We start from the raw sequence: 12,844 nt of genomic DNA on the forward strand, positions 1-12,844 counted from the left end.
GAATATATGAGATTGGCGCTATACCAACAAACATTCAGAAAAGAGTCATCCACACAATTCTCAGGGTTTGCAAGAGCCTACAAGTGCGAGAATTATCCCACAATCAGCTTAACAGCTCATATACTCAAGTTGCTAACGAAAATAATATACAGAAGAATCAAAAAGAAAATTTAGAAGCTATTTGATGATGATCAGTTTGACTTTATGAAAGGTAAAGGCACCAGACAGACAATTCTGACATTGTGGTTGATAATGAACAGACTGAAAAAAAATCAAGACACGTTCATAGGATTTGTTGACCTGGAAAAAGTGTCCAACAACGTAAAATGGTGCAAGATGTTTGAAATTCTGAGAAAAATAGAGGTAAGCTACAGGAAGATATGGGTAATATACAACATGTACAAGAGCCAAGAGGTAATAATAAAGAGTGGATGATCAAGAATGAAGCGCATGGATTAAAAACAGAGTAAGACAGAGATGCAGTCTTGCACCCCTACTGTTCTATCTATACCCTGAGAAAGCAATGATGGAAATAGTGGAAAGGTTCAAGAATGGAATTAAAATTCACCGTGAAAGGATATCATTGATAAAATTCACTGGTGACATTGCTATCTCCAGTGAAAGTGAAGAAGAGTTAAGGATCTGCTGAATGCAATGAACAGTCTAATGACTATAATATGGATTCACAGTAAATTGAAGAAAGATGAAAGTAATTAGATGTAGCAGAAATGAGAGAAGTGAGAAACTTAACATCAGGATTGTTGATCACAAAGAAGATTATGTTAAAGAACTCTGCAACCCAAGTAGCAAAATAATCCATGACAGACAGACCAAGGAGGATATAAAAAGCAGACTATCACTGCAAAAAGGGCATTCCTGGCCAAGAGAAGTCTGCTGGTATCAAACATTGGTCTTAAGTTGACGAAGAAATTTCTGAGAATTTGTATCTGAAGCACAACATTGTATGGCAGTGAGACATGGACTGTGGGAAAACTGGAACAGAAGAGAATAGAAGCATATGAGATGTGTTGCTATAGAAGAATGTTGAAAATTAGATGGATTGATAAGTTAAGGAATGAGGAAGTTCTCCACAGAACTGGTGAGAATAGGAACACATGTAAAACACTGACAAGAAGTAGTGAAAGGATTATAGGGCATCTGTTAATACATCAGGGAATAACTCCCATGGTACTAGAAGGAGTTGCAGAGGGTAGAATAAGACAGAGATTGGGATACATCCAGCAAATAATTGAGCATATAGGTTGCAAGTGCTACTCTGAGGTGAAAAGGTTGGAATTTGTGGCTGGCCACATCAAACCAGTCAGATGATCGATAACTCCAAAATAAATAAATAAATAACTCACACATCTTATCTGCTCTGGTGCTCTCAATACTCCTCCACTGATGGGTACTTAGGTTGCCTCTCGATGATGAATTAACACTCCGGGCTCCAGACAGATTGCTAGCCACACACGATTCTATGCTTCAGACCACAATGCCTGCCACTGCTGCTACCTATCAAGACAGTGTCATCTCATGCCTTCACTGATATCGTCAGCCACTGGATGTCCATCAGCTACTCCCACACCTCAACCTGTGTCTTGACAGTCCACAAGCTCACAGCTTCACGATACACTGCCGCTGATCATCCCAAGCACCTCCCAGTTCATCAGGGGTGAGGATGGGGACAATGGCAGGGGGGGGGGGGGATGTTTACTCTATTTGATAAGAGTCCACATTTGAGCAATATTCTAATAGTATCAGCCACATGAGTGTTTTGTAAGTTATCTCCTTTGTAGCCTGCATTGTCCTATATCAGCCACCGGCTTTTATCTCAGCGGAACCCATGTGATTCTTCCATTTTGTATCCCTACAAATTAATATACACAACTGTCTTTATGAGTTGACTGATTCCAATTGTGATTCATTAATACTGTCATAGGATACTGGTTCTGTGACTTAAAGAAAACTGCCAATCTTGGAGTCATTTCAAAAAATGTATGAAAATTTGACTGAGTGGTTGTGCAGCTTTTATTAGGCAATACTTCATTGTGAAGTCACCAAGAAGCAGATTTCTATTGTAAGTAGCCTCATATATATCATAGTTTGAAAAAGAGCTCCCTCAGCTACAAATACTATGTAGAATCTGGTACGAATTCCATTGGGTCTTGGAACTTCATTCCATTTTATCAATTTCAGCTGTTTCTCAACACCACTGATACCAGTATGTGTATTCCTAACTAGGCCAGTACTCCTTGACCAGGACTTCTATTGGTGCATAAGCATTTGAAAAAGATATTTCACTACATGAATATCATTCCTAACAGTGATTAAATCTTTCTACTCCAAATTTCTACTCTTTCCCACATATGAAGAATCAGCTGGCAGGCAACAGTTTTCGAGTATGTTTCCTGTATGTACGATACAATGATAAACCACAATTGCCAGATAACACTTTTGGGGGAAAAATTTCCTTGTGTATAATTTTGGAGAACTAATAAACTGTACCAAGTTATTATTTTCAGAGAGATAGAGTACATCACAGTTCATTTACACACTTTATATAAGCATATTGTGACAAAACAAGTTGATATCTCTATACTTCCTCTCTTGTTTTGTCATCTGTCTCCTTAAATTCATTTTATTTTCATTTTTGTCTAATTATCATTAACATGTGTGAGTATAATCTGCACTTCTATAAAAGAGAAAGGTTGGTCTTCAGTCTTAATGAATATAGTACCAGATGTAATGTTGTGCTTAGTTTTGTGTATGAAATTAATTTCTTAATTTATTTTGACCATTCCTAGTTAAATTAGTTTGCTACAGATCATTATAGGGTGAAACCAGTTAATTGTTTCATGACTTAGATTCTATTGTTGACTTATTAACAAATATGAATTCTGTACTAATTATAAACATTTGGAAGAAGAACTACTAGGATTCTTAAAGAATTTATTTGGCTCTATTTGAAAACATATTAGCAAAGTCAGCCCTTAATTAATTCCAAAATAATTGCCAGGTTTGTCAGAAGTATTGTTTGTATAATTATATCTGTTCATTTCATTATTTAAACAAATAATTAGGCCTAACCTTTGTTGTAGAAAGAACTGTCAAAAAGAAGGAGTTTTTTGATGTATTCAGTTAGTTGGATGAGTTATGTTTTAATTGTAATTTCTGTAACTTAAACATCAAACAATGTATAGTTTCAGTGACTATTATTGCGAGGATATATAAAAGACCAATTTTTGGTACTGAGACAGTCAGTCCACGGCCAGTTTTCAGACTTGAATCATGTTTTGGTTAGATTAACAACAATGCATCAACTTAACAGTGGAATAAGTGTAACACAAATAGGCCATGTATTAGAACAATTAATGACATTGTCTGTTTAATTTATTTGAAAAATAGTGTCACACACACTGTACTATTCTGCAAGAACTGTGAACTGTGTGGTTGGGTTTTTACTCCTCATAGATGTTCAACAGCAAACAATTACAGCAGTATGCTGATGTTGCCTGCAAGCTATTAATGAGGCTTATCAACATTTACCAATAGTGAACTGGCCATACAAATGTGTCATATTGGAAGTTTGTGAACAGTGAAAGTAAGAACTGTGAAACGCAATTGTGCAACTGTTGGCTATACCATTTACAGTAGTCAGTGCTGAACTTCCACCCCCACCCCCTCTCCCACCCCATTTTTCAGCCAGTATAACAAGGCAGTATGTTGACAGCGAGGACTATCAATGAAGAAATAAAGAGGTGGATGTCACAATATGCATAATGCTTTTAGAAAGAAGAAAAAGTCTTTCTCTCTTTCTCTCACTCCCTCTTTTCTCTCTCTCTCTCTCTCTCTCTCTCTCTCTCTCTCTCTCTCTCTCTCTCTCTTTTTAATTAAGAACACCAGCTGTGACACACAAAAACATGCAAACATAATGAATAACATGTTAACACTTCCTTTGCCTCACTACCAGTATAAGAGAAAGCATTTAATAGTGATGTGGAAATAAATTTATACCCTTACCTGTTCGAGATAATTCTAAGACAGCTTTTATAGAACTACCAGCATCTTGCCGTATGGCCACAAACATTTCATGAGTTTCAGTTGCTATTACAGAGTCAATGGCTAGTAAGTCTCCTGTCATTGTATATTTAGATGTCCTTTGAGAATTTACAAGAGCACTGAGTACCTGCAAAAAGTAACTTTTAAGTTGGAGCTGGTTTCATTCAGTAAAACTAACATTTATAAATTATTAGTTACATCTGCCTTTCATTCAGCTTTAAGACACTCACTGACTTCCTATGTATTTCTAAAATAAGAGACACAAATTTAGAAAACCAGTTACACAACACTTCCATTTTGATCTAAACCATATCGAACCCAGTCAGTACTACACTTCTGTGGCTCCATTACCACTAAATTGTCACGCAGTCAAGACTATGTAATTCACCTGAAGTCAACATGTGATCTACAGAAGAAGTTTGTGTGTTCCATATAACTGTAACAAACATAATAGCTCTTTGTAATATCCAATAACCACTTCCAATAATTTCACAGAACTAGTGTTGTGTAAATTAGTTTGCCAATTTCTTTAACAAGTTGTAGGATTATCCCTGGAATTTTCACCCTTAAATCATGTACTTCTGTTATTAAACTATTGATCAGAGTAGTATATTCTCTGTATATTTGTTACAGGTAGCTGTATATAAACATGAATTTTGCTGAATACTGACAACTTATTGATATACTGTCAGTACAACAGATGAAGGTAACAACATTATCTACCAAATGATGAACTTGAACATCACAGTGCTGTACAAGTCATCATCCTATTGGAGGTGGTATGCCATTGCTTTCCTCTGAACTTTGAACTGAATAGGGTAGTTTTATGGGGGCTTACAGTTTAACATGTTCTTGCAGTCACAGTGCAGTTTACATTTTTCACATTAACATGTCAATGACAGAGGCTAGTGGTAGATGAATGATAACTTCTTAGAACCAGTTGGAAATCAAACCCAGCACCTCTAGAATTGTATTTTAGAACCTACCCAATAATCCATCAAGCAGTGACACCACTACAATATATTGGTTTGTTTGTAGTTGATACAAACATTCGAATAAATATAAAATCAAGAGTTCTTTTAGAAACAGCTGTTAATAATATTTTAATGGCCATTAACAAATAGTTTCTAGCCAATTCTTTGTTACTAAAATTCAAAGATAAATATTTCTAGCAAATTCCTTGTTACTAAAATTCAAAGGCACTCTATATGCAGTTCATAAATTTTAAGAGGTTTCTACCCAGCATATGTCTAAAATATAACACATACAGAAGAGCTTAACCTTGCTAAATTTTTGGGATTACAACTTAATAAATTCATATGAGAAGAACTTGCCATAGAACTTCTGGAATGTCTAAAACAACTCTGTTTTTGAAATGTTCGTGTTTTGGGACAATGGTGACACAAAAATTTTAAAAAATGCTGTTGTACTTTACTTACATTCATTCCATAATATCACAGTCGATCATATTTTGCTGTAGCTCATCACATCAAGCTAAAGTTTTCTGGAGTCCAAAAGAGTGTGATACAAATGACTTGTTGTGTGAATTCACATCATGCAGTGGCCTTTGCAAGAAACTGGGATTATTAACTACTGTTTTCCACTATATTCACTTCTTAATGAAATTTGACAAATAATATATCTATTTCTCAAACAAACAGCTCAGTCCTTGGTATCAATAGTACAAATAAGAGAGAAATGTCCATTATTCGTGAAAACATATTTTCATCAGTTTACCAGCAACCTTAAAATGTTCAGCTAGCAATAAAGTAAAGCATCACTCCATAAATACTTCCAACAATTAGGATAGGAGCCCATAAAGAAATAAAACTAGTAAAAAATCATTCCCTGCACTCATTTCATTAGTGCCTGGTAGGGAATGCAGATCACTACCAACTCTAGCATTGCTCTCCTTTCACAGTGGCCAGACTGGAGGATTTCAGAGCGGTTGCTTCAACTATCTGAAGGATTCTGCTGGTGCTATGCTTCACAACAATCTAGAGAGTTCCCAGAATTCAAACACAGCTAGCTGGTTGCACAGCAGCTATTGGCTTTGCTGAGCATGCACTTGATTATCTCTTTCTATTGCTGTCTGCAGGAGATTTACTTAAACAGTTTTTGGGTCAATGAAGCAGAAGGCTTTGGTGAGATTTCAACTAAACAGCACCTGGAAGGACAGAAGAAGAAAGGAGATTGATCTTGGATCTCTGATGACTGACAAGTAGCACATGTTAGGAGAGTGATCTTGGATCTGTGCTGACTGACAAGTAGCTTGCGTTCTAATAAACGGAAGCTCAAGATTGCTTTTGACCTCTAGGGCAATGAGGAAAGAACTGTAGATCTTATTTGCACTGAAATCTGCTCGCAGGAGAAATGGTTAGGGGAGATCCTCTTTGACAGATGTTTGATGGGGTGATACCTGAGCACAATGTAATTCTGTATTGGCCATAATTTGCAGCAAAAATTTGAGTTCCATACTTGTGAGAACAGATGTTTGACGATACTCTCAACCCTGTCGCCACTGGAGTCTTCCTTCTGACAAATCTGATGACTGACTTTGGAATGCTCTTATTAGAGGTACATGCAAAAGGACATTTCCTTTGTTCGAAACATTAGTTTTTGCCTCTGATTACTGTATCAGTCTGTATTTCATTGGAATATGGAAACCCTTTATTGTCTACATACCCCCTTAACCCTTATTATCTGATGTAAATGCCTTTTTCTCTTTTTCTTTTTTCAATCAGAGAGAGGGAGAGAAACAGAAGCAATCTCCTCTTCCGAGCTTCAAGAATTAAATGTTCAGACATTGATGAATACCTGATGCTCATTGCAATGTTCTGTTCCAATCAAGAAGATTTTCCATATGTGCTCTTACAGGTCTTGATATTCATTTTCACCACTCACTTATACTGTTAACAGCAAATTTAAGATGCCACTAATAGATTCATTATCATTCCATTAAAATCTTGAGTACTAGTCCAGACAACCACAGCCGAGCCATGCATACTGAAGCAGGCAATATGTGACCCTAACAATTCCCTTTACTGACTGTTTTATCTCAACATTGCAGTGTGATACCCAGTGGTAATTGCTGAAGACTCACAGCTTTTGAGAGATGGTAGTGATTGATGTACCCTCTTCATAAGAATCCTGAGTTTGGGAGATCCAAACCCAATAAGAATTGCCAGAGTTCTCCTCAATCTCCTTGTGACACATTGTAAGGTTGCAGATATCAATCCCGTACTTAACAGATCAAATCTTCCCTTACTCATGTTTGATCTAGTGGGGCAATGCTGATGACCGGGATGCTCCATTCTACAAGCAGATTCCAGGTTGGCACCAGTCAGTGGTTTTGGTGCATATGTTAGTCAGTCACGTATCATGTGCTCACAATGTGCACATTTGTGCCACAGAACGTGTGAAGTTTTATTAGAATATTTAAAATTTAAAGACAGAATTCTAGACCAATTGAAACCATACCACAAATATCAAGTCAGTCTGGTTTGAGCACAAGTAGTGTGCAACAGAGTGCAAAAACAAACCATTTGGAGAACAGATTTAATTTCATAAGTGATGAAAGCATACCTAACTAATTGGTGATTGTTAAGTACATACAACAATGGAAAACTCAAATATAATTGTGTTAAGCAAGTGATCGTGATTGTCAAGTGTGGTAGGCCCCATGGGGACGTATTTCTTGTGAGTAAAGAACAATGAAGTGAGTGTTCAGTGTGCACTTATGAACAGAATTAGTGGAAGTTTTGAGAAGATGCATCAATAGGTGTACCATAAGGAACTTAAGTAATTTGGTATGTGTATATTGGGCATAATTCTGATGCCATTGGTAGTGAGCAAGCCCAATTCCTATAACTTTAGCCAGCCAAATAATTATTCCTATAACCAAAATGAGAGCCAGCTAGAAATTTATTCAGCATATTGCCATAGTTCCCACTGAGAAGATGTACTATAATTGTGAAACTGACATATTCTATATCATAATGAGAGGTCACAGTTTTGAACTATAGATCATGCAGATAAATAAAAAAATTCCCTCCCTTCCTCCATCCCTCACACACACACACACACACACACACACACACACACACACACACACACAAGGAAATTCAGTTATACATGACCTCAACTGAACCGTAAATTTACATTTCACAGAAATCACGAAATACAGATGGCACACTTAATTATCAGAATCTGAGATAGTAGCTACTACTAAGAATATTCCTACACTTTATTTTTTAAAGAGAAGTAATTTATTTGCACCATATATGGACACTGATTTTTAGTTTTGGTACTTACCTGCTCTGGATGTGCAATGTATGGAACAGTTTTTGGAGAGACACATTCAGTCTTGGTCTTGGTAAATGAACGAGGATCTGTAGCTGTGTATTTCACAAGGCATTTCCCAGATGCATCCTTTTCTGTTGTTTCTACATCAAGCAACTGGAACTGTTGACATTATCATAATTAACACAAGTAAGAGTGCTATGTGGATACTTTGTTAGTGTATCCTGATGCTCTCATACTATTTTTAAAAAGTACCTGGAAAAGACTTGCTATTCCTTTTTTAAGGTTCACCATTGAGAGATCTTCACCACTGGCCACAAACATATGCTCCACTTTTCCATTATTCCAATGAACATAAAATGGACTGTTATTAGTAGTGTCAAGTTTTGATGCATGGCCAACAAAGCCTTCTGGTGATGGAGCTTTCCGAGATTTAATGTGTAGCCGAGGATTCAGCAACTGAAACACAAATTTAATTTAGTAACAAAAAGTCCATGATCATTTGTGGACTTCATTTCCTGAATAATAAAACATCTCTACTTTCTTTGTGACACTCAACACTTCATTAGTTGCTATTCTTCAACATACTATACATCTTTTGGCTGGAACAATAATGCTCTAAATTTAACAAATTTCTCTGGGAGAGTACTGAAGACAGCAAAAGATAAGAATTTTTTAAGAAGTAAACAAGTAATTGCGATGTGATTGGACTGCATAATTTATTGGGTTAGCGTCATTCCATGAAAATTGAAGGTTTTATTTCATCTGTAACACTTCCTGCTCCTTTGTTTAGTGACACATCAGCACAGTTCACAAATTCAAAGCTTTGCTGTATCTAATGTCATATTCAGACCTATCTGTTTATCATTTTCATGTTAACACTTCAATGTCAACTGTACAAATGCTACATCTGTAACCACAGAATGTCCAGTTAATGTTATAAAATTTTACTGCTAGCTTCCAATGGAAAGAATCCAGTCATATCGAAAATAATAACACATGTGAAAATTTTACAAGTATCTCACTTCAATTAACTAGGATGTGAGAGGAATTTTAACTGTGATAAAGGCAATAATAGATAGGTTTATAAATGTCACGCTACCTGATGACCAATTGGAAAAATTTTCGGAAGGAAAACAAAAATGGAAGACAAATGAAATTCTATAAAGTTGTTGTTGTACCTACTCTTGTATATGGTTCCAAGTCATGGACAATACAAAAAAGGAAAACTCACATACAGGCAGCAGAGATGAAGTTCACAAGATACGTAAAGGGCTGTAAAGAAATGGGTAAGATAAGGAATAAAACAGTTAGATTGGATTTAAAAATATATCCAGTTAATGCCAAGATTGAAATTGTAGTGTGTGTGTGTGTGTGTGTGTGTGTGTGTGTGTGTGTGTGTATTCCTAAGGGACCAAACTGCTGAGGTCATCGGTCCCTAAAGATTGAAGAGAACAGTGTGCAATGGAAGGATAATCTTGATAGAATGGCAGAAAAGGGATAACTAAAACATTAATGAATTATTGGCCACTATGAAGACCTCGTAAGAGGTTAATTGATGATAGATACCAGAACAAATGACTATAACACCTAATCCTTGGAAGGAGAAGGAGATGATGATTGCTCACAGATAAATTACTGTGTACTGCTTTTATTTAGTGTTTACATTAGAATGTTTTAGCTGCTATTTTTTTCATTTTCCATACGTGCAGCAATTTGGGGAAGTGAGTCAGACAGAAAGAATTGTGAAGTTTGTCTCTTAAGCCATTCCCACCTGAGGAACTAGTGCACCCACTGTCTGATTTATTATTACAGTCACTAGATGAAGACAGCAGGGTAAACAGGGTTTGGCAGCTAAGGCACGTGCCATGAGCATCAATTCAATGGGGGACACAGCTACTTGAGAAGTGGAGAAAAATAAGGAAGGCAAAAGAAAATGACAAGTGGAAGGAGGAGCAGGAGGAGAAGAAGAAGAAGAAGAAGAAGAAGAAGAAGAAGAAATGGAGGAGGGACTGAAGGGACCTAAAATGAGAAGGGAATCTTTACGAAATTCTGATTTGACTGTGCTGAAAAAACACGGAAAAGTATCATATTTGTATTGAATGAAATTTGGGACTGGTTTGAGAATTTCTTTGTAGAGAGACGTAGTGTGATGTGCAGAGTTATCAACAGAAGCTAAAGTAACTTCAGGTATGCTCCAGGGAATACTTTTGTAACCCTTGTTGTTCACGTTATAAATCAATGATCTGGATGCAAAGATTAGTGCATAACTTGAACTGTGCACTTACCACAAAAAAGAAAAAAAAAAAAGAGGGCAGCTACATCTATGAATCACAAGTGGAATGAGTCAGCTCATACACATACTAATACAATATATAGGGATTTGAAATGAAATGATCATGTGTGCTCAATTGTAGGTTAAGCAAGTGGCAGACTTAAGTTCATTGTCAGGAAACAGGAAAAACGCGATCAGTCAACAAAGGAAACTGCTTAAAAATTATGTATAAGGCCTATCTTAGAATATTGCTCAACTACTTGAGACACATCTCAGTCATAGGAAACTGAATGTATACATGTATGCATGTATGATCACATGTTTATCTGAGTCATAGGGGAGCATCATGGACATGAACCCAAGACACCTGAAGATAGATGCCAACTGTCTCATGAAAGCATACTTACAAAGATTCAGGAAAGATAGATTAGGCAGAATTGGTGGTGGAGTGGTTGTGTCTGTCAGTAGTGGTTTATCTTGTAGTGAAGTCGAAATAGATACTCCGTGCGAATTGGTATGGGTGGAGGTTATACTTAACAGCCAAACTAAGTTAATAATAGGCTCCTTCTACCGACCCCCAGACTCCGATGATATAGTTGCTGAACAGTTCAGAGAAAATTTGAGTCTCGTAACAAATAAATACCCCACTCATACGGTTATAGTTGGTGGGGACTTCAACCTTCCCTCGATATGTTGGCAAAAATACTTGTTCAAAACTGGTGGTAGGCAGAAAACATCTTCCGAGATTGTCCTAAATGCTTTCTCCGAAAATTATTTCGAGCAGTTAGTCCACAAACCCACGCGAATAGTAAATGGTTGCAAAAACACAATTGACCTCTTAGCCACAAACAATCCAGAGCTAATAGAGAGCATCATGACTGATACAGGGATTAGTGATCACAAGGTCGTTGTAGCTAGGCTCAATACCGTTTCTTCCAAATCCACCAGAAACAAACACAAAATAATTTTATTTAAAAAAGTGGATAAATTTTCACTAGAAGCTTTCCTAAGAGAGAATCTCCATTCCTTCCTAACTGACTATGCAAATGTAGACGAGATGTGGCTCAAATTTAAAGATATAGTAGCAACAGCAATTGAGAGATTCATACCCCATCTCTTACCAAAGAGATGGAACTGATCCTCCATGGTACACAAAACAGGTCCGAACGCCGTTGCAGAGGCAACAGAAAAAGCATGCGAAGTTCAGAAGAACGTGAAATCCCGAAGATTGGCTAAAATTTACAGACACGCGAAATTTGGCACGGACTTCAATGCGAGATGCCTTTAATAGGTTCCACAACAAAACATTGTCTTGAAATATGGTAGACAATCCGAAGAAATTCTGATCGTATGTAAAGTACACAAGAGGCAAGATGCAGACAATACCTTCGCTGCGCAGTGCCGATGGTACTGTTACTGACGACTGTGCCGCTAAAGTGGAGTTATTGAATGCAGTTTTCTGAAATTCCTCCACCAGGGAAGACGAATGGAATATTCCAGAATTTGAAACACGAACAGCTGCTAGCATGAGTTTCTTAGAAGTAGATACCTTAGGGGTTGCAAAGCAACTCAAATCACTTGATATGAGCAAGTCTTCAGGTCCAGATTGTATACCAATTAGGTTCCTTTCAGATTACGCTGATACAATAGCTCCCAACTTAGTAATCATATACAACCGCTTGCTCACCGATAGATCTGTACCTACAGATTGGAAAATTGCTCAGGTTGCGCCAGTGTTTAAGAAGGGTAGTAGGAGTAATCCATCGAACTACAGACCTATATCATTGACGTCGGTTTGCAGTAGGGTTTTGGAGCATATACTGTATTCAAACACTATGAATCACTTCGAAGGGAACAATCTATTGATACATAACCAGCATGGTTTCAGAAAACATTGTTCTTGTGCAATGCAGCTAGCTCTTCATTCACACGAAGTAATGGACACTATCGACAGGGGATCTCAAGTTGATTCCGTATTCTTAGATTTCCAGAAAGCTTTTGACACCGTTCCTCACAAGCGACTTCTAATCAAGCTGTGGGCCTATGGGGTATCATCTCAGTTGTGCGACTGGATTCGTGATTTCCTGTAAGGAAGGTCGCAGTTCGTAGTAATAGATGGCAAATCATCGAGTAAAACTGAAGTGATATCAGGTGTTCCCCAGGGAAGTGTCCTGGGACCTCTGCTGTTCCTGACCTATATAAATG

At 37.1% G+C, this 12,844-nt stretch overlaps 1 protein-coding gene across 4 annotated transcripts in view; it reads right to left on the bottom strand.

Annotated features, from left to right (window-relative positions):
• Positions 1-12,844, bottom strand: part of LOC126161609 (microsomal triacylglycerol transfer protein) — a 209,470-nt gene that overhangs the window by 66,626 nt on the left and 130,000 nt on the right. For all 4 annotated transcript variants that reach the window (XM_049917563.1, XM_049917562.1, XM_049917560.1 and 1 more), the window contains 3 exons: positions 8,620-8,823; positions 8,377-8,526; positions 4,024-4,189 (listed from right to left, as the gene is read on the bottom strand). In XM_049917563.1, coding sequence (XP_049773520.1) covers positions 4,024-4,189; positions 8,377-8,526; positions 8,620-8,823 — 520 coding nt within the window. The remainder of the gene's footprint in view (positions 1-4,023; positions 4,190-8,376; positions 8,527-8,619; positions 8,824-12,844) is intronic.

This window comes from Schistocerca cancellata, chromosome 2 (assembly GCF_023864275.1).
Source record: "Schistocerca cancellata isolate TAMUIC-IGC-003103 chromosome 2, iqSchCanc2.1, whole genome shotgun sequence".
In the NCBI taxonomy this organism is placed as follows: domain Eukaryota; kingdom Metazoa; phylum Arthropoda; class Insecta; order Orthoptera; family Acrididae; genus Schistocerca; species Schistocerca cancellata.